Here is a 22,534-nt window from a genome sequence, read left to right as displayed (position 1 = left end):
CACCAGATGGGAAACTAGCTAAGCTTAAAATGTCCTCCAAGTGAACCTATGTTGTGGTAGTAAATCATTTTAAAAAATTGCCCTTTTTAGGTCACTAAGTGCCCCTCTCACCCTCTGCCCCCCCCCCCAGTCTTCAACAGCTCCCGGCACATCTGTTGTTACTATACAAAGCCATTTATGTTGCTCTGTGTCATATGTGAGGGGACTATGAACACCATTCAAAGCTTAATTGCCCCAAAATTGATGCTCATATCCACAATCAGTATCCATCGAAGTTATGTATCTCTTGATGATGATGAATGATATGTGCTGTCTTCTTCTTCCACTATGGGTAAAGAGTATATAATATCACAAATGTGACTTGCTATACAAAGCCAGTAGGAAGTTAACTGTGAAGCCGTTCAAACAGGATGATAGCATTACTTTGTGTGTCATGCACTGCTACTGCAGGTGTATTCCTTCTAGTCCTTTCCTTACATAAACAAAGGACTGCAACTAACTAAATACAGGTTACAGAATATTGCTTAAATGTCCCATAGCTCAGTCTTAGACTGTGTGATACTGGAGTGGAGATCAAGCAATATCCCCCACAAAGTAAGTTGAACTTGTACACTTTTAATTGTATGCCTTGTTATCACAAAGAACCTACCCGATGTTGACGCATTATTAACACCATTACTGTTGATTCCTTAATATTCTTTATGTATCAAAGTGAGGACAACAATTTCACTTCCTGCAATGCACACAAAGTAGCAGCTTCTTTTCTTATACTGATGCACATTTCTTTAAGTCTTACTTTTGCAAGCCAATAAAATTATATTAGTTTAGCTGATTAAAATCTGATATCAAACTTTGTTACCTCTTTTGATGGATTCATTGGTTTTGAGAAGATAGTTTTCCAGTATGACCATACAAACATGGCAAAATAGCAGTGGTAGGCAATCAGGCAAACAACTAGAACAAAAAAGGATAAAGGTAAGAATGGTAACAAATGAACCAAATAAATAGAGCAAAAATATAAAGATAACAGTGACTGACAATCAACCAAGCAACTGTCACAAAAATAACTGCTAAACCTATAGTTAATGCGTAATCCATAAATTTCATAAGTTCATACATTTTTCTATACCTGTGTTTAGGCCCACAGGCCTTCATGAAATAATCTCCTTCAAGTTATAACTCAGCCCATATATCCAGTCTTATTAGAAATATAGTCAGAATCCCTAGATGGCTGTTTTCATTGGGTCTATATTATTTCAACAAAATCTACTTACATCAAACTGCTATTCATTGAACCATCATCAAACGTTCAAAATCAGCAAATGTTTTCCCAGGTAAGGAAATTAGTTGACCAGCACACCAACTGATACACAAACACATTAAGTTAAACCCAACAAACAGGGGGGCTACGTCCACCACAACCATCACTACTTATATATACCAACTCCAAGATAGCACTACAGTGGAGAAAACGGGCAAATTTTCTTATGCTGGCCAACTAGTTTCCTTACCAGGGAAAATGTTCACTGATTTGAATGTTCGATAAATGGAAGTTTGATGACATTCCCATTCTGGGACAATAATCAAGAAGCCTGAAACTCACCACTGACACTGCAGAGGGACATTCACTTGGAATACAAAAAGATAAACTCAGTATTTGCAGATTCAGACCTCTCTACATCAAGCACAGGTTCCTTTAAGAGCACACAGGGAACACATTCAGCTTGGGGTCTGGGTTTCTCTATCTGTCTCCCTCCAGGTCCCCATTAAGACTCCCCCAGTGGTGCAGCTTCAGAGTTAAGTCCTCACTCAAGTGCCCAAGCCAGGTCCTCCACCATTCTCTCTGTGAATCCAGTACTTTGTGTCCCTGCCCTAAGTAGCTGACACAATCCTTAAGATTTAATTTTCACACACATACACCTGGGAAAGGCTGGCACAGATTACCCACTCTACCAACTTTGCACAGACTATAAGGTAGATTCACTGCCACCGGTCAGTTACTATAAGGCTCTTAAAAGGCTATCCAGTTATACTGAGTGAAATTAATATTAATACAAATGGTAATGTTGACCAAACTGCCAGGTTTTCAGGAGTGGCCAGAGTTATCACCAAATAAATATGTGCAAATACTCTCACCACTTAAATATTTTCTAAAAAGAACCAGCCAAAATGAAAAGTTTAAATATATTTAATAATAAATAATAAAAGAACATGAAAATCCTAAATATGTATTTACAGTAAACAACAGAGTTTCAGCCATAGGAAATATTGAAAATAACACAGCTGGAAAGAGTCATACAATTATGGAAAAAAACAATGCTTAACTATTATCACTATATTTTCCTGACTAATCTAAAGAATTACTGTTTCTACTTATGGAATTGAGCAAGGCAAGATAATGTGGGTGAGTGCTCCTTAATGTCAGATGTATTTTAAAGTTTGAGATTAACCTCTTGTCTTCCAGTCCTTTGTTAAAACAAATACTTTTAATTCAGTTGCAATAATACATGTACATTTCTTTTCCTTCCAGCAGGGTACACTATTGATACATTTTAGCACAGGCAAACCTCACAAATACATTTTCAGCACAAGCATCTGTACAAATCAGTTTGATATATAAATGACATATAAATATTTATACAATTACAGCTAGCTGTGCTGGCATATGTTAACCATCCACTGCCCCAGTTCTCCTGGCATGTCTGACAGAACCTCCTATCATTACACTACAAGTAAATTTTCTTTGAGCTATCTCAAGGTACCTGATTGGCTACAGCTACAGAAGGTGAAATTATATTCCAGACTGGCCAAATGAGGGATTTATATTAATCACTCACACTGCTCAGATTTCTGGGGAAAATTTTCTCAAAATTACACCCACTAACCTTATGGTGGCTCCATGCTCATGAAAAGTCAAGATATTATTGATGAGTACCCTGGGGTCTTCCATTGATGTAACCATAGATATAAAGTGACCCTCAATGTGAACTGTAGGCTTACTGAAATGTATTCTTGTTGACACTAAACCTTAAAACACTGTCTGGTCCACTTGTTAATGCTGCAAATATAGCTATTAATTTTAGCATAATCTACTATTGTAATCATGGTAACATCAGTTTTGCAGCCATCTGCATATTTGGACAGCCAACACTTGTCTGCCATTGGAAAAGATGAAAAAAAAATAATTAGTACTGGTCCAAGTACAGAGTCTTTGGGTGTCTCATACAGTTTAAAAATCTAGTCTGGGTTTTCTATTAGGACTTCCGACTAGTTAACCACACATTCAGATTTTATAATATATAATTTAACTCCACTAACTATAAGGCTGTACAGTATATAATCATGTGGAAAAATAACAAATGCTTTGACTAACTCCAGCCATATCATGATCATTCTCCAATTCCAAGATGACCAAGTTCATAAGATTTGTTGATGTAGACCTAAAGGCAACAAATCCATGTTGATGAAACTGTAATATAACTGAACTTATTTCAAGTATATAGACAAAACTAAATTCCTTTAATGATTTATATGAGCAAAAAAAGTAAAGAGGAAAGTGTTTGACACTGTGTCATTAACAATATTACAACACTGCATTCATCTGTAAGTTACCATGGTAATTACATAAATCTAAGTAGCAGAATGGAGCTTTTCTCATCACTAGGATGCCTTTCAGTGGATTGCAGAGATGTATTTATAGAAAAGAACTGTGTATTGTTTTCCTTATGGACTGTGATCTCGGATTGTTGCATAGTGAAACAGAAACTTTGTTACTTTGTTTTTCAGCTTAGAAACTACTTATCTATCATCATCACCAGTCTCTTAAATCATCCCACATCATGAATGCACACATGCAATGCACCTTAATTATCTGCACCACAGATGTGATGAGCTGAAAATGTCACAACTTGTACATTTCTGTATACTTTCTACCACTGTTTGTATGGTCAGTTTAAGAAAGTATCATAATCCACCAAGTCAGACAGTGCAGTAGGAGCTGACACACACACACACACACACACACACACACACACACACACACACACACACACACACACACACACACGTATTGATAAAATTGATCACTGACAGTTTTAATGCCATAAAGCAAACAAGATTTTTGAGAGTTTGAATAATTAACTATAGTGACATAGAAAAAAAGGCTATGAACAATACAAAACATTACAGTTTATTAGGATCATGGTTGCTGATTATTTTTACACTGAAAAAGTCTTTGGGTGAAACTAGTTTGTTATTTTCATTGCCAGTCCCTGGAAGTATTTATTTTATTTTTATTTATTTTACATTTGTTGACCGGGCTAGTCCAACTGGATATTTTTCCATTTTCAGCAGAGGCCTGGGGAGAAAAGCTCCACATATAGACAAAAGGAGATACATCATGAGGACAAATGACATAATACACATTATTACCTATATCTAAAAACAGGAAAAGAAAGTGATACAACATGGAAAGGAAGTATATCATGGAGATTTTCCTACAATAAAATAAAGTACTTAATTTTACAGACCTGGATATGTTATTGTTTTCTTGCTCATTACTTTGACCAGGTGGGCTAAGTGAAAAGGTTGTTTTCCATCCTTGATTTATGTCAACTAAGTGCAGAATGTTAATATAATAGTTTTATAACAGAACCTAACATATGGGATACCTTCAGCTGACTGTCTGCATTGAGTCGGTAACTGATAATGTGGAGGATGTAGTGGGATCATAGCTCAGTAATAAGAGGGACTTTGCACATTTCCTCATTATTGTATTTATGGAGTTTGTAAAATCACTGACATAACATTTTATTTGTTTGCTGCATGTGGTTGGCAGTTAGTGAAATGCACTAAAGCTTTAAGTTGCATTTTCTTCCAAAGGTAGGGGGTTTGAACCTTTACACTTTCTTTTGCCTAATGCGTGTCCTTGAGCAAGTCAGTTAACCAAAAAGTGTTTTGGGGCAATTGGGAATTTGGACTAGGCTCCTTAATGGTCTCTTGGACTGAATGCCAAGTGACTGCCTATAACTTTCATTTAAAATGGGAATAGTGCTTTCTGTACTACTTGCAATCTCACAATTGCTATATTTAGAGATGCAAATGTGTGAGCTGTGTAGGGTGACCTGCTCTGATGTAAAACTGCTCACCTGCTATATTTTAATATATTTTCAATTGGCGAGAATATAAGGAGTTGGTTACAATTGGTTGAGCCCAAACAGTACCTTGTCTCTCTCCTACACACACACACACACACACACACACACACACACACACACACACACACACACACACACACACGATTATATCATATTTGATAGAACATACCAATGTGAGAAACACAAATGAGTGACCACAAAAGAGTGAAAACAAAAATGTGTGACACACAAAATGAAAGAATCACAAAACAATGACAAGTTTTCTTCCACTATCAGTAAACCACAGCTACAAAACCCAGATCAGATATCATTTGTGTAGTGATGCTGCTACTGAAAGTGTTTTAGTAACATAATGTGTAGGTTAGGGTTAGAGGCATGCATAGGGTTAAGTTTAGGGCTAGGGTTAGTACACATGAATAAGGAGGGCAGGAGAGCCTCTAAGATATATTATCACTTCACTCTTTATAAAGCTATATTTACTTCCCAAAAATTTTTGAAACTTCTTGCATTTATCCAGGCTACTAGCGCATATGTATAAGTATGATATTATAGCAATAACCGATGGTCGGTGTGGTATATTGAAGATTTACCCAGAGTTGATGTGGTTTAATCATGAGGGTGAAGCCCAAGTGATTAAATAACACCAGCCGTGGGTAAATCTTCAATATACCACACCGGTTATTGCTATTATACAATGACATTATTTAAGAAAAAAATACTTACTTTTCTTAAATAAAGTCTTTGTATAATGCTTCTGTGGTACCCTTACATGTTTTCTCCAGTATCCTAGAGCCTTCTTGATGTACTGCACATGTGTATGGGACTTGTGTTCCTGTGCCTACACAGTACATCAGTGCTATGCAAAGGAAGCAATGAAGAAAGGGACATCTCCGTTGCTTTTTTTTTTTATTTATTTGCTAAGAAAAAAAGAAGCTGGGAGACTCTTAACATACCAGAGAGATGGGACAGAGAAAATAAAAGGATAATCAAGTGCGTTTCTTTAGTTTTCTGCAGACTGTAATTGATTATCCTCTTATTTTTCTTTATGCTGACTCCCTCGTTCATTTGAGGTCTTTGGTTTTGTAAACTTATTTAAACAAAAAAACAGAAATAAAACTAAAAATTTTATGGGATATACTAATGGAAAACAGTCCAGGTGACTGGACCTTTTTCCATTGGTATACTCTCAGATTTACGAGTATGCTGGTTGGACTGACAAATCAGTGTGCTCCTTTTTGGATATTACTGGCCAGTAGTATAATAATAATCATTATGCAGATTCATTGAGACACAACAGCACAATACATAGATTCCTACACATTAAAACTATTTAGAAATAGCAGAAAGTATACTGATTGGAAAAGGAAACATTCTCCTTTTGTGATCAGTGAAAAAGAAAAAAAAAACTAACATTAACTTCTCTACATACCTTATCTGCATAGTGGTACTGTTAAGCAGTTGTGTAGCTAGGGTGAGGTGAGAGGGGCAACTGCCTAATTTTTTAAGCAAAACTTGAGCACTGTAGTGCTCCGAGCAGGCAGAGTATAAACTGTAGCAACTGTTTGCTACATTGTAACAAGCAGTTTGCTACAGTTTAAACAGAATTACTTTTTTAAACTAAAATATGAGTGCTATAGCGCTCCTTGCAGGCAGGGTATAAACTGTAGCAAGTGTTTGCTACATTTGTCGCATGCAGTTTGCTACAGTTTGAAAGAAGAAGAAGTAGAAGATATTATTTTTTAAATAAAATATGTTAAAGGAGACCTGAATGACTGGGGTTGGGAGGGAGACATGCCATGTAGCTAGACACCTGGTTGGTGTTCCAGTAATAGGAACATCCATAGAGTTGAGGGGGTGGGATGCTGGTTCATAGGACCGGCCTGGGGTGCAGGTTGAACCAGCTATGCTTCTGCTGTTAAGGAAAGGGTTTTTAGTAAGGTAATGTGTAGTGTTGGGCTTAGGGGCTGGGGTAGCAGTAGAAGGGTTTAAGATTAGGGCTAGCATGTACATGTAAGGGTTAGCAGGGGGTTAGAATATTGAAGTATGGGGTATTGCAGCTCAACTACTTACAGTCATTTAGCTAACATAGTCATTTTTATCCCTTTTTTGTTATCCACAACATAAATTTGAGGCTGTCTTTGCTAACAGGAAAATAAAGTAGGTTAACTGGTGCAGTCTGAGCTAACAAGCATTCACTCTTTCTGGTTCAAGTGATATTAAATGGAACTATGATGTTGGTGAAATGTGAAGTGAAACATTGATACTAATACACCTAAACATTATTTGGGTGATAAACAGTACTTCTGGCAGCGCACGGCAGATGTATTCAAAACAATAAAATGCCAATAAACAAGATCCAATAGAATGTTTTAGTGAAAGATAGGTAAGTGCTTTCACAAATATAATATTTGCTTCATCAGACCTTCACATATAAGAAACATCACTTCCTTTAAATACAAGGAGAAAATTCAGAACAATCAATCATGTAACATTCTCCATGACAACATATTACTTAGCAAACAAATCTCATATTAACCCTATAGTTGCTGAATGCCTTTAAGAAATATTGATGGTCTTGTGTTAAACAAGGGGTTATCTTTTATCCCAGCTCAGTCTGCTGATATAGCAGACATTTTAATTGACTGTAAGTTGTTTTTACGTAACGTTCAACTCAAATTGATGTTTGGTAGTACTGCTGTACCTGAAGGTGAATTTATCTTTAGAAAACCAAGTATATATACTCCACAATGTCATCCGTTACTTGAAACTTTTTATAAGGTATGTAAAAAGGAAATGTATGAGTATTTTGCACAAAATAAATCGAAATGTAAGAAGAATTTTGAAAATTTAACTGTGAGTGAGAAAGTAGCCCTTAAGCAGCTAGAGGCTGATACTTCTATTGTCATATGCCCAGCTGATAAGGGAGGTTTGATTTTTATGATGGATAGATTGTTTTACTTTAATAGTGCCAATGAGATGCTGCAAGATGGTAGAACATATAGAAAGGTAGATATTAATATTATACAGAAAGTTAATGAATGGTCTTATTGACTGTGTTAACAGCTCTATTATTTCTAAAGAGCTGTTTAGATACTTTTTGGTTGATCAAGTATTGGTTCTAACACTACAAGGACTACCTAAGGTCCATAAAGACCCCTATTTGCCTCCCTTTAGGCCAATTGTCGTGGGTGGTGATTGGATCACTGAGCCACTATCAATTTATGTCGATAAGCAGTTGAAACCAATATTATAGAATTATAAAATATACTGCGTGACTGCAAACAGTTTTTGCAGGAATTATATGGTTATACCAAAGGTAGACCTATTCATCCCAATGAGAATTTGCTAAAGGTGACCCTTGATGTGAAAACCCTCTTTAATGTAATACCCAATATAGATGGAATAGCATTTGTTATTTACTTGAGATTATTTTGGAAAGTAACATCATTGTATTTGATGGGTTGTATTACATGCAGATCTCAGGTGTAGCTGTGGGCACACCCTGTGCCAATAGCTTTGCCAATATGGTGACAGCTGAATGGGAGACAGAGGTCATGATATCACACCCAATAGCCAAGCTTCACCTGAAATTTTGTTGATGATTTGTTGATGATCTTTTTATGTTATGGAATGGGAGTGTATTACAGCTGCAAGAATTTATTTGTTGATGATCTTTTTATGTTATGGAATGGGAGTGTATTACAGCTGCAATAATTTATCGACTATCTGAATAACAGCAATGATTTTTTGAGGTTTACTGGGAAACATTCAAATAGGGCAACAGAATATCTAGATATTGAAATAAGTGTTGATAATAGTGGATATTTTCATTCTTACAGATACAGAAAAAAATTGCCAGCGTATAGCATACCTCCAAAGAATGAGTATGCACCCTCAATATATGTTTAGGAACATCATAAAAGGTCAGGCTATGAGATGTTTGAGATTAGCTGACAGAGATGTCAAATGTGAGAGGGAATTAAATCAATTAGAGAATGATTTTGTAAATAGGGTCTATAATAGAGATGAGATACAGGATATTTGCTTAAGCACCATGGAGCTCAGGGAGAGCAGAGCCAAACCCTGCTATTCTGAGTTTAACCACTTCAATGTGGAATATAAGAGAAAAATGAATAAGGTTCCTTTTTCCTTTTCCTACACAAATGATAATAAAGCCCTAAGAGATGTTCTTGAGAAAAACTGGCATATTCTAAGTAGATAGTCAACTAGCAGAACTGGTAGGGGACAGACCATGCATGGAAAATAAGAATACCAGAAATTTTAAAAGAAGACTTTGCTATCCAAAGATGGCTGGATATTGGATACAACAGCCACAAGGTGAAAGAACAGTTAGATGTGGAGGATGCAGTTTTTGTGAGTATATCTATGAGGAGATAGACTTTGAGCATCCAGATACAGGATTGAGATATGATGTGAAGGTGAAGACTAACTGTAATACTAGGAATTTGGTGTACCTTGCTCGATGTACAATCTGTAAATGATTTTATATAGGGAAGACCAACAGATGATTGAGGGACCGTATAAGAGATCACATGTACTGTTTGAAAAGAGGACATACTTATAGTGCTATAGCAAAACATATATATTGGAATTGGGGTCTGAACATCATTTTAAGTTTAGTGTTTTGGAAATAGTGAAGGATGATGTTAGGTTGGGTAACATATCTAATGTCACTGAGGAGAAAGAACTCAAATGGATCATTAGGCTCACAGCACATTTGGGAAAGGGCCTTAATGACCATATAGCTATTACATCTAAGCTGAAGAATAGGAAACTTAGAAAGTAATAGATTCTTAGTTGACATTTGTATTTTACACTTATTCTACATTTATCATTCATAGTTTATACTTTTTATTTTTTATTTTTATTTGTTTATATGTTTTTACATTTCTTGTATAATTGATGTATTTCTTAAAGGCATTCAGCAACTATAGGATTAATATGAAATTTGTTTGCTAAGTAATATGTTATCATGGAGAATGTTACATGATTGGATGTTTTAAATTTTGTCCTTGTATTTAAAGGAAGTGATGTTTTTTATATGTGAATGTCTGATGAAGCAAAGCACTTACCTATCTTTCATTAAAATGCTCTATTGGATCTTGTTTATTGGCATTCTATTGTTTTGAATACATCTACTGTGAGCTGCCAGAAGTACTGTTTGGTATCTTTTACTTGGTGTTTATATGGAACAGCAGTGTCCTTCAGTGTGAAATCATATTTCTTCTAATTATTTGGATGCTGCCAAGTTTACAAATGAAACATAAAAGCTTATTAGAAGCAGTATTCTTTACATGTACCTCTTACCAGGACTTCTCTTCTAATGGCATAACATCTTCTAACCCACATCTTGTAACCTGTTTTCTAGCCTTGGTTCACATCTCATTTTCATGGGTGTGTTCCATACTTCTGTAGAACTTCTCTCTAAACTGCTTTCTGACTCCACTCTCATCTCTTATGTTAAATAGCTGTAAGTTCACACCAGGAGCCCATCATATTTATTCCAGGCATTTCTCCTTAAAGGGACCTTGCCTTCCTGCACAAGTAGCCATTCCAACAATAAGTGTATGCATAATTGGTATAGCACATCAAATACAGATACACCAGACATATATAAATATGTTCAGATTCCCCCAAAACTATTTTGGTAAAGGAGTCCACAAAGGCTGCCAGTGGCTCAGTTTTAGACCCTTTGGCAGCCACAACTGGTCTAGAAGGGGGATTAGAGGTGGAATTCTGTGTCTTCAGTATGCCAAAAATTACCAGAATAACAGGATGTGGAACCGACAAATACTTGTATTCTTCCTCATCTAACATACCCTGAAATAGTGCATCTAACAGAAATAAATCAATTTTTGAATAGGCCCTATTGACCTCATTAATACTGTCCCACATATAAGTAGACTGGTCATTTAAAATTTCAGACATCCTGAAGGCATAGTCGTACTGTAACAGAATGACCATGCCCCCACCTTTGTCAGGTTTCATCAAACATAACGCCTGATTATTAGCTAAACTAAATAGTATCTTTCTCTCATCAGCGGCCAAGTTATCTTGAGCTTTTTTATTAGAATTCAAAATCCTTCTCATTTCGGCTTCACAGAGCCTTTCCAAAAATAACAAGTCTACGTTTAGAGGTGCTATGAATAAACTGCTTCTGTGCAATGAAACTTTATCATTGGTTAAAGAATTACCATTGAAAAATAATTCTAAATTAAGCTGTCTAGTATACAATTTCAAATTGATCAGCACATCAGCAATATCCAAGGAAAACTCAGGAACAAAAGTTGTACCCTTGCTCAATAAACTGTGATGAACATTAATTATAGTCATTGCAGTATAATTATAAATAATAAAATCATCTTTCTTGAATATATCACAATGTGTGGATTAAACAGTTACACCATAATCAACAAAGGACTCACAGTAACCCACTACTTCATCCAAGTATAAACTCCTACGAGCATGGTCATTATGTCACAGTATGACTATGCCTTCAGGATGTCTGAAATTTTAAACGACCAGTCTACTTATATGAGGGTCAGTATTAATGAGGGCAATAGGGCCTATTCGAAAATTGATTTATTTATGTTAGGCGCACTGTTTCGGGGTATGTTAGATGAGGAAGAATACAAGTATTTGTTGGTTACACATCCTGTTATTTCGGTAATTTTTGGCTGACTGAAGACACACACAGGTCCACCTCTAATCCCCCTTTTAGACCTATTGTGGCTGCCAAAGGGTCTAAAACTGAGCCACTGGCAGCCTTTGTGGACACTTTTACCAAAATAGTTTTGGGGGAATCTGAACATATTTTAAGGGACTCATGGCACTGCTTAGAAAGGCCCAGTGGTGTTGATTTATCTGAGCCATTCACGTTTCTTACTATAGACGTGATAAATTTATTTACCACCATATCCCATGAAGAGGGCCTTGACTTTTTTAGAGAAAGCTTAGTTAACAGTAAAACTTGCAACAAGAAGAGGATTAACTTGCTGGTTGACTTAATGGAATTGGTCCTTAAGAATAAATTTTTGCTCTTCGAAGGGGAAATTTACCAACAAATTGCAGGGGTGGCCATGGGAGCCAAGTGTGCTCCCGTGTTTGCCAACTTGGTACTTCTACACTGGGAAGTAAATTATATCTTCACCTTTTGATTTATGTCCAAGATCCTGTTATATAACATATTCTTGGATGATTTTCTGATCCTATGGAAAGGGACTGAACAGGAGGCCAATGAGGTCCTTGAATTTTTTAACAACACTACTACTTTCTTCAGGTTCACCAATTTTTGGCATGCGTGTGAAATAAATTACTTGGACATCCATCTGAACTTTGATGGTGGGATCCTTGAAAGTGGTATCTACAGGAAGGAAACTTTTTTTGAATTCTATGCTCCATTTTATCAGTTGTCACCCTTATCACCAGAAGAAGGGGATTATTAAGGGGCAGATGGTCAGACTGTCGAGACTGGTGAGCAACTCTGATACTTTTAAATGTGAGTTGTTCCAACTTGTAGGGATGTTTTTGGATAGGGGATACCCCTTAAAATTAATTCTGATGGTCAAGCATGAGGTTTTAAAGAAGAGAGACACTCTTTACCAACCTATTCTTCGTGCTGGGTTACCAGTGAAACCTGCCCAACAGCAGCCTGATGGTTCATCCACAATGGTCCTTAGATATAATCACCTCTCTCAAGCTATTGTTTCAGCCATTAATAATGTATGGCACTCTGGTCTTAAGGATGCAAGCAAGGAAATTCTTGGCCCTAGACCTAGGATAGTTTACAGCCAAAGGAGAAATGTTAAGAACATTATGGAGAATTCTAGTTGTAAGTCTTTTATATCTAGAATGTACAAATGTGGGACCTATAGGGTATGTAAGTACATAAACAATGGCCCATATGTGTCCTTACCTGGTTACAGCCGTTCTTTGTGCTGTCTGGGAAGGTGCAGCTGTAACACTAACATGTTAGTATATGTTTCCACCTGTATCAGCTGCACCAGTTTTTATGTGGGCAAAACTGTATGGTGACTTAAAGAAAGGGTTACTGCACATGTTAGGGCCATCAGAAACAAAGATGCACACAATGCACTTTATAGGCATAGTACAAGTTGTCCCAATTTCAAAAAAATTGTCTTCTTTGTCATTGACAAGGTGAAAAGTAGTGAAAGAGGAGGCGACTTGAAATTAAAGGTGGAAAGTTTGGAGACTATGTGGCAACTTAGGCTAAATGCTATGTATCCGCCTGGCCTCAATGTCAGTATAGCTATTCTTCCTATACTTAAGGCTAAAGCAAATGTGATCAAATAAAACTCTCTTTTTTATATATTCAACAATGTACATCAGCATCATAATACTTTTTATTTTACTTTCTGCACATTGTACATGAGGATTTTTATCTTGTATTTTGTATAATCAATTGGTCTTTAATTTTATGAGATAATGTCATTCAATGTGGATTGGTCAGTAGGTAGGGGATGGGTTATTTAAATGTTGCTTGTACTAATCGTTACTCTGATGGAGCCATACTTATGGTGAAAGCGCTCATTTGTTCGGATTTCTGTGTTTTGTGCTGTTAAATCAGTGAAACCATGTTGGTGTTGGGACTTTTTTTATGTTTATTTTTATTTCATTGTTTTTTGCTTCGTTGGAAGACCAGGTGATTTTGTGAATGTAAGTACTGTTGGGCAAATAAAATGTATATGCCCTTTTCCTCACTGCAGTACGGCCCTGGAGTTAGTGCTTTTCTATTTATGAAGCTCATTTCACTGAAAGTTAGCAATATAAAACCAAAAGTAAGTGGGGGTATGCCCTCACACCGCCCAGTGTGGGTGTCTGTCCCCCCCACACCCCCCTAACTATATATACTTACTCCAGGGTCACACTACAGTAGTGAAAAGGGAATATACATTTTGTTTGCCCAAAAGTACTTATATTCAGGGAAATGTGATTCAGTGAAATGAGTTTTCAATGATTTGAGCTTTCAGTGATTTGGTGTGAGTGTTTTATAATTCAGTGAAATGAGTTTTCAGTAAATCAGAGTAGACCCATATGGGCCTATTTTAGATCACTGAAATCCCATTTCACTGAAACTCATTTCACTGAGGCCAAATCACCTAATTTTCAAAATACTGAAAATTAATTTCACTGAATCTTATTTCACTGAATTGTAAGCAACAGACTTCCCAGCAGTAGTGGCAGTGTGTAGAGTACTGTGAGGCAAGTAAAAGGTATATGACCTTTTTCCCCATTGTAGTGCAATCCTGTGTGGGGGGTGTGGGGGGCATAGCCCCCTCAGTTAGTTTGGTTTTATATTGTCTGGCTTCTGTTAAGAGGATAAGTAAGTAGTTTTTAAGTTGTGGAAAAAGGTAGTCATTAGTTCTGTGAGTGCCTTTGTTTGTGGTTTCCAATTTTGTCTTTTGAAATTTAGCATTGTAAGCTGCCGCTAAAATGAGATTCAGTGAAATGAGTTGTCAGTGTTGTAAAATTTAGGTGATTTGGTCTCAGTGAAATTAAAGTCTGTGAAATGGGATTTCAGTGATCTAAGGTAGACCCGTGATGTACACATATAAAAGAAAAATAAACAAATATGAACATATAACCAAAGACACAAAATCAAAATCAGTTACAGTTTTGTAGACCATAATTTAAAAATAATTGAAATACAGATATTCCCATTAAACCCTGGTGGCTCTAAAACATTTAATCATAATAGACATAGCAATTGATTGTATTCCAGGGGACTTTCCCATGAACCACCTTTGATATCCTTTTCTTGTTTATCCAAAATGAAAAATAAAATTTTAAAAATGTTTTGCAAGTGGTGGCATGCTTATAAGTGTATCATTAAGATTACTTTTATGTATGCTCATACATCCTATGAAATAAAGGCCTCTCAGTTTTACCAGTGTAAAAACTATCACAGGAAAGATATAAAGTGAAGTAAACCACCTCACTTGTTTGGCAATCAAAGGCACCAAGACAACCAATAACTTTTGGATAACCATGCACTACTACATAGGTGGCGTCAGAGATGAATTTATAAAACTTACATCAATACTTTTCTTGCATTTCTAACAACATTTTTCTTAGCATTTCTCACCAAGATTTGTCTAACATTAAATTTTTTTCTACATACAGAAATCGGGTGGTGCCACAATATTGTCCTCAGATTATTGTTAAAAACTCACTGCCAATTATTAGAAATTATAATATTAACTGCTATAAAATTGGCTGAAAATATTTTAAAAAAAGCACTGCTCCTGACAGGTTGGTATTCTATTAGTCCATAGGACAAAATCCTCATTATATAAAATAATGGGTTAAATCTTTGCTGCCAGCCCTGTAATATCTGTTGACTAACCTCTTCATGAATACGTGATGGGTAATCGCTGTCCAGTAATGTTTTTTTTTTACTTATTTAATTATGCGATAAACACATTATCATTAGTAATTAACCTGGGCAGTCTCACCACCTGACTTTAACACGGCTAACTTTCTGTCTGTATGGATACCAGCTGACATAATGCAGATGTGGATTAGGAAAAGGTTGCTTTATCATAAATGGTGGACTGGGAACAACTTCATTCAAGATCCTTGTAAATACTAATCTCTAAACAGTTCATTAAAAATCTTATCCAAATTATGAGTGAAACTATTCCAATAACCAGACCCTGCGCTCCAGTAACAAGAACCTAGTCAACACCACTGAAAGTAACAATAATGCTGATGACTAGCTATACTCAAACAGTATCAACAAAATCTGGAACTCCCTACCCATCGATATTAGATTCGGCACCAGCACAACCAAGTTTAAAAAACTACTAAAAGATCACCTAACATATACCTATCTCTGTTCATGTACTAACCCTGGATAACTTTCCCTCACTCAGATATAACCTCTAACTACACTCCTATCCACTCTATAACTCCTGTAATCTATATCCCCTTGTCATCCTCACAGTTTTAACTGTATTCTGTCAGATGACATACTAAATGTAATGTAGAGGCTTAAGAAAATCTAAGACATGCTACACTGTATTTGTATTTTATGTGTTGATCTCATCTCTCATGTATATATTTTTGCTGATTAATCTCCTATGTATATAAATTGCTTTACTGATCTCTGCTAGACTCTAAGCAGATACATATAAGCTGTGTAGTAAACTTTTTCTTTGCTGTACTAGACATGTATTAGTAAAAATGTACCTTGCTGGAGCTTTTCTCCTCAGGCCTCTGCTGAAAATGGACACTGTTGTCCAGTTGGAGCAGCCTGATAAACAAATGTTAAATAAATAAATACAATAATTAAACAAACTAAAATAATATATAATAGATGCCAAAATGTTAAAAATTCCATAAGCTGATTAATAGACCTGAGGTGGTATTTATACTGTCTAAGGAAAGTTTGTCCATGGCATTGTAGAACATCCCCTACTCTTTTTGAAGAGTGTGCAAACTTTCCATTCATACCAAAAATGTAGCTGTGAGAAGGAGCACAATGGTGGATGACCAATAAGTAAGTGGAAAGGTCACAGTGGAGATAACAGTGAAAAATGCAGCTGCAAAACATAAGTTGACAGATGAAGAAGGAAATAATGCAGTAGCTGTGACAACAGTTGCAGAGGTAAATTTATTTTTTTATTGACATTCAGTTACTGGGAAAAGTCCAACTGGTAGGAGCCCATTTTTAGCAGAGGCTAGGGGGGAAAGCTCCAAAGTATTACAAAACATTTTAAGGACAATAATTTTATAATCTTTAAAAATAATACAAAAACAATTACATTTTAAATAATTGTACCAAATGAGACATAATATGAACACATTGGTAATGAATATGTACAAATTATATGGCAATGATTTAATATTTAGTGAAATTTTAGCCAGTTTATAGAGAAATTAAAGGTAAGTTAGTATAATACAAACATGAATTGCAATATGAAGTGAGAGAAAAGCAGGTTTATGGTATATTTAGAGAGAAAGCCAGGGAAATTGCTAGAAGTAAGGAGGTGAGTGAAGAAGGGAGAGTAAGTAGGTGTAAGGTATGAATGGGTATTTGTTCACAGTGTAAGGTATGAACAGGTATTTGTCCACATTTAGGGATATAGTTTATTCTGGTATTGAGCAAGAACAGAGCCAACTTTTGGATAAGAAGTCTTTCAGAATGGTTTTGAAGTGTGGAAGGTAGAGTATTGACCTGATGGATATAGGTAAGGAGTTCCAGGCCTTAGCAACATGATATGAGTGCAGACAATGCCCATCAGATTTGACAGATTTGCAGAAAGATAGGAGTTTTTGGTCATTGGATCACAAAGACTGGCTGGGAACATAGTTGTGATGAATGTTATTTACTGCTGGACACACAGATAGATTATGGATAATTTTGTAGGTGGTAATAAGCTGTGTACATGTTAGCTGATGAAGTTGTTTTAAAAAGTTTAGGCTTTTAGTGCTATACAATAGAGCATTCTGAAAAGGGTATTTGCTGCAAATTTAGCAACTTTGTTATAGCATTGTTTAAGTTTTGGTTTTTGTGATGCTTATAGGTTAGTAAGGATGGGAGCACCATAAAGAAGAAATATAGTGGCAAGTGTAGCTTCAGTTGCATCGGTGTGAAAGTTTTTGGCTACATAAAGCATTCCTATTCTTTCATGAGTTTTTCTTATGTAATTTTGTACATGCAGGTCAAATTTAAGATTATCATCCACCATCATCCCTAATAATTTGCTATGAGAAATGACTTCAATGGTTGCATTATCAAGAGAGAGGACTTTAAATTTTGTTTTTTCTTGAGACAGGGATTTTTTTGGGGGGTAATACTTTGTTTTTTTAGGATTCAGTATTAGTTGTGTGTTACAAAGCCATGCTTCAGTGGCTGTTAAAGCTTCCTGAGTAAGTTTTTAGAGGTGTGCCATGTTGACAGATGTGCAAATGAGTCTGGAGTCATCTGCCTACTGTATTAGGGAGGTCTGTTGTGTGGATATGTGCAGAGTGTTGGTGAGAATGTTAAAGAGGAGGGGACCAAGGATAGATCCTGGTAATAAAATGAATATAAAATAAATAAATAAGCAATAGTAGATTATTTTTAGTGGAACAGTCATAGCAGGCCATGGTAATAACAATGGTACAGTCAGCAAGCTTGAGTGAATTGAAGAGACTCATGCAAGTGGTATATCAAGCAGAGGAGTCACTGGAGAAAAACAGCAGAAATAATCTTTCATGAAGAAGTTCAAGAGGATTCTGGCATGGAAGACATTGTTAAGACCAATGGCTGTGTTGGATTTAATATGGAGCAGCCAAAATGTTTGTAGCCATAGAAGGCAAAGCATTGCAGAATGCAAAAACCCAAATCCAGAGAAGACCAATAGCAATAGGTAAAAGTAAAGGTGACTGTGTAATGGACAAAGACAACATTTGGGACAATATGGTTGGACCTTTGGGTTTTGGAACCAGGAATGTATGATCATTTAATCATTTTTAAAAGAGACATTTTGAGAATACATTTGATTTTGACAATTTGTTGGAAATGTTTTGGCAAAATGTGAACCAAAAATATGTCTCCCTAGAATAAATATATGTTTGCATGTAAATACTAAAATTAAGTAAAAAGTATATTTACAGTTCAGAACTGATGATATTATTGATGCTGATATGTTGTTTGGAAAATATGTGTGAAACTTTGAGGGTTGTGATACAAATATAGGGATAACAGAAATGCGTGGAATAGAGGGTCTGAGGTAGAAGTTACATTGAAAAATTATGCTGACATAATTAGACATCTGCCTTGAATAATTTTCATGTCAGGGGAAAGGCTTATGTTAAGTATGTTGGGCAGCCATGCTTCTTTTGTGGGGAGACCTCACATTTGATAAATGATTGTAAAAAAGATAAAATGCAGCCAATGCAGTAAAGAGGGACATGCTGTAGGAAAGTGTAAAACAGTTATGTAGAATTTTTAGATAGTCTGAATACTTTTTGTTTCATTGTAATAAAGGTCAGGATGACATCCAAGACTTGAAGAAAGAGGTACATATGGATGACTTAGAGAAAATATTTTTATAGATCAAACTAAAGAAGTGCAAGAGAATAGGGAGAACACTATGCAGGAATCTATGCAGAATGTAGGTAAGGCCTCAGTAATGGAAGTTGTTAAACAGAAGGAGGGTACAGAGGGAGATGGTGACAAACAAAGGGGACAAGAAAAAAATATTTTTTCCTATGTGTGATGGTGGCTGTATTCCAATTGGTGTTGTAATTCATAGCAAAGGACTATACCATCTCTACACGGTTACTTTATAGCTTCCTGAATGGCTCTGCCATCTTGAATTGGTTCTAGGAAATAGAATGAAACCAAGGAAAAGAAAAATATTTTTTAATCCAAAATAATTAATAAAAAAGGAAAGGAAAAGTTTAAGGATAGCATCCCTGAATGTGATGAGTATAATCAATTATGCCGGATGAATTTGTGTTTTGGAATGCAGTCAAAGCTGGGATGTAGATTTGGTAATACTGTTAGATATAATGTTTATAAGAGAAGAAAAACTGTGCAAGCATCATTTTTAAGAAGTAACACAATAACATGGACTTTTGGTCCAGAGCAATACTCTCGTATGTCATTTGTACTGAAAAAGACAAGGAAAACGTTAAGACTACACAGTTGTGAGAACCAGGAGAGTTACAAATTGATACATGTTGGAAAGACAAGTTTTTGATAGGTATTTATGCTTATATGAGTGCAGCAGATAGAGAAAATTTATTTGAGGGATGTACGATGTATGTGTTTGTAAACATGAACATTATACTTATAGGATTTTAAACTGTAAAGTAAAAGGGAGAGGAAATACTGTGTCGTGTGACATTAATAAGTAAGAGATTTGATACACTGTTGGAGATTTAAACTAGGAAAAAGGAGATTTACTTACACAAAAGAGGAATTTTGAAAACTGAAGCACACTGTTGTTCAAAATAAGAAAATGTAAAGGAATTACATGGTATGGTATGGATAACTAGCTTTTCAGATCATACGGCTGTCTGGGTAGACATTTGGAAAGATGATTGTATAATTATACAGGGGAAAAGACTAAAGAAAATGACAAAGTAAATGCTGTAAAAAGATAATGATGGGCATTTAATAAACTCTGTGCAGGAATAGTGGGAAACAACACGGAGTGTACTGCGACTCCCCCTTGGCAGTGCACCTTGTATATTAAGGAAGGCACTCTACTGAGACAGAGCTATGTAAAACAGTTACAAAATCAGTGTAGGGGGTGTTACAGTGTCCAAAGATGAGTAACACACCCCCTGCACTGTTAAAGTGCCATATGGCACTGAAATATAAAAGGAAAATATGTTATTTCCTTTCTTTTTCTTTTTGCACAATGCGGCGCTTAGCTACTTACATTTATACTTACAATTGAAACTGGATACTTTTAATTTTCACCTCAAATTACATATTTAAACATAGTTAAGCGGGTTTGTATGGTGCAGCGTTGTGCTTAGCAGTGCTTAAATGTATTGGAGAGATATATAGAAATGCATAGCAGTTTCCAGCATATCCTCATAGCTAAATGGTTAACGTCATGGCCCTGTATGCAGCAGGTGCATGGTTCAAGTACACAGACAGACCATTCAGCTTTTTATATTAGATAGCAATATGTCATCCATTTTTTATTTTATTAATTATGTATGTATTGACATTTGTTAACCAGGTTAGTCCAGCTGGGCCAGAAGCTCATTTTCAGTGGAGACCTGAGGAGAAAAGATCCAGTTACACACAGGTCCACAATACCTAAAATACACACTCCAAGATAAACAATTAAAATACAGAAGGTCAGGAGATATAGAAGTGCAATACATACACAGAATAATAAAGTAGTAGTAATGAATAAATAATTTAATATTAGTCTTATTTTGTTTTGTTTATTTTTTCTTTTTGAAATATGGTTTGCCCTTAGCTAAGCTATGCTAAGCACTGCTAAGCCAAGCTAAACAGTGTTTAAACAGGACCCGTTTTAGCAGTGCTTAGCAATGCACAGCTCTGCTTAGCTGGTTTGGGTGCTGCTAAATAAACCCTGTTTAAGCAGTCCGCACCTAAGCTGGTTTATGCACCACTATGCATTGCTAAGCATTGCTAGTTTAAGCACTGCTTGGCTGAGCCCAACAGGCTTGCTCAGTGCTATGGGGAGTGCAGTATTTTTAAAAATGGCCCAGTGGTGGCAAAGGGTGGGAAAACAGTCTTATTTAAACTGAACATAGGTTTAGAGTTTCATAGGTAGGTACTAGGCTATCTGCTCAAAGGCATTTATAAGCCTAGCCAGAATGTGTTGGTTTTCACCACCCCATTAGATTAGTTCCCTGTGCCTCTGCCCAGCAGAGCCACTGAAGTGATCCCCGGGGTAAACTTTCTGTTTCCCATCCACTCGTCAAGGTTTCTCTTGAAGAGCGCTAGCGAGGAGCTCTGCCTAATGTAGATTGGAATCTTGTTCCAAAGCACGGGAAGTCTCTGGGACAGGAATCTATCCCTCCACCATGTCCTATTTATTGTTGTGGTAAGGTTTACATCCTTTGAGCATGTGGCTTGAGGAGATACGGTTTTCTTTAGGTGGAGCATATCCATCAATTCTGGGTAGGGCATGGCCTTGTATGTCAGGCAGAGATCACCTCTGCGCAGGTGGTATGCAACCAAGTACAGCTGGAGTTTCTTCAGTAGAGCTGCATAGGGCATCTGTTTGAGGCCAGTGATCCTCTTGGTGAGGGACTTCTGTGGTCTTTCCAGCTGTTGCAGGTGTCTTGTAAGGTACAGTCCAAATGGGGTGCTGTACTTTATGATGGGTCTGATGAGTGATGAGTAGAGGGGCACAATGATCTCTTTTGATCTGGCTGCAAACCCTTTTGTGATTAGATGGGCCACATAGAAGGATTTTTCTAACCACTTTGGCAATGTTATTATCAAAGGAGAGATTACTATCTACTTGGGTCCCCAGATCCCTTATTATGTTTTCCATATTTAGGGAACTACCACCTATGTGGTAGTTTGTGGGTACTTTGTTATTTCAAAAGGGAATAACTATGCACTTTTTGGCATTTAGCTTGAGGCCATGATTTTGACACCAGGTATCTGTCTCAGTCAGACCCTTTTGGAGGATGTCTCTGTCAGCCAGTGAGTCAATTATAGCCTCTAGTTTGCAGTCGTCTGCAAACTTAGTCAGCCATAGTCCTCTTGTGCTTGTCTGTACTTCTGAGAAGTATATGCTGAACAGGAGGGGTCCTAGGACTGAGCCCTGGGGAATGCCACTTGTAACCAGTTTAGATTCAGACCTAGCTCCTGCAACTCTTACCATGTGGGTTCTGTCCTT

General features: G+C 36.4%; 1 protein-coding gene across 1 annotated transcript in view; it reads right to left on the bottom strand.

Annotated features, from left to right (window-relative positions):
• Positions 1–22,534, bottom strand: part of ZDHHC2 (zinc finger DHHC-type palmitoyltransferase 2) — a 1,463,314-nt gene that overhangs the window by 751,502 nt on the left and 689,278 nt on the right. Inside the window, 1 exon segment of the mRNA XM_044062506.1 lies at positions 860–954. Coding sequence (XP_043918441.1) covers positions 860–954 — 95 coding nt within the window.

The sequence above is a fragment of the Protopterus annectens genome, chromosome 2.part1, assembly GCF_019279795.1.
Source record: "Protopterus annectens isolate FY-2018-M chromosome 2.part1, PAN1.0, whole genome shotgun sequence".
NCBI classification, from domain to species: domain Eukaryota; kingdom Metazoa; phylum Chordata; order Ceratodontiformes; family Protopteridae; genus Protopterus; species Protopterus annectens.
This window is presented reverse-complemented; position numbering and strand designations above follow the sequence as displayed.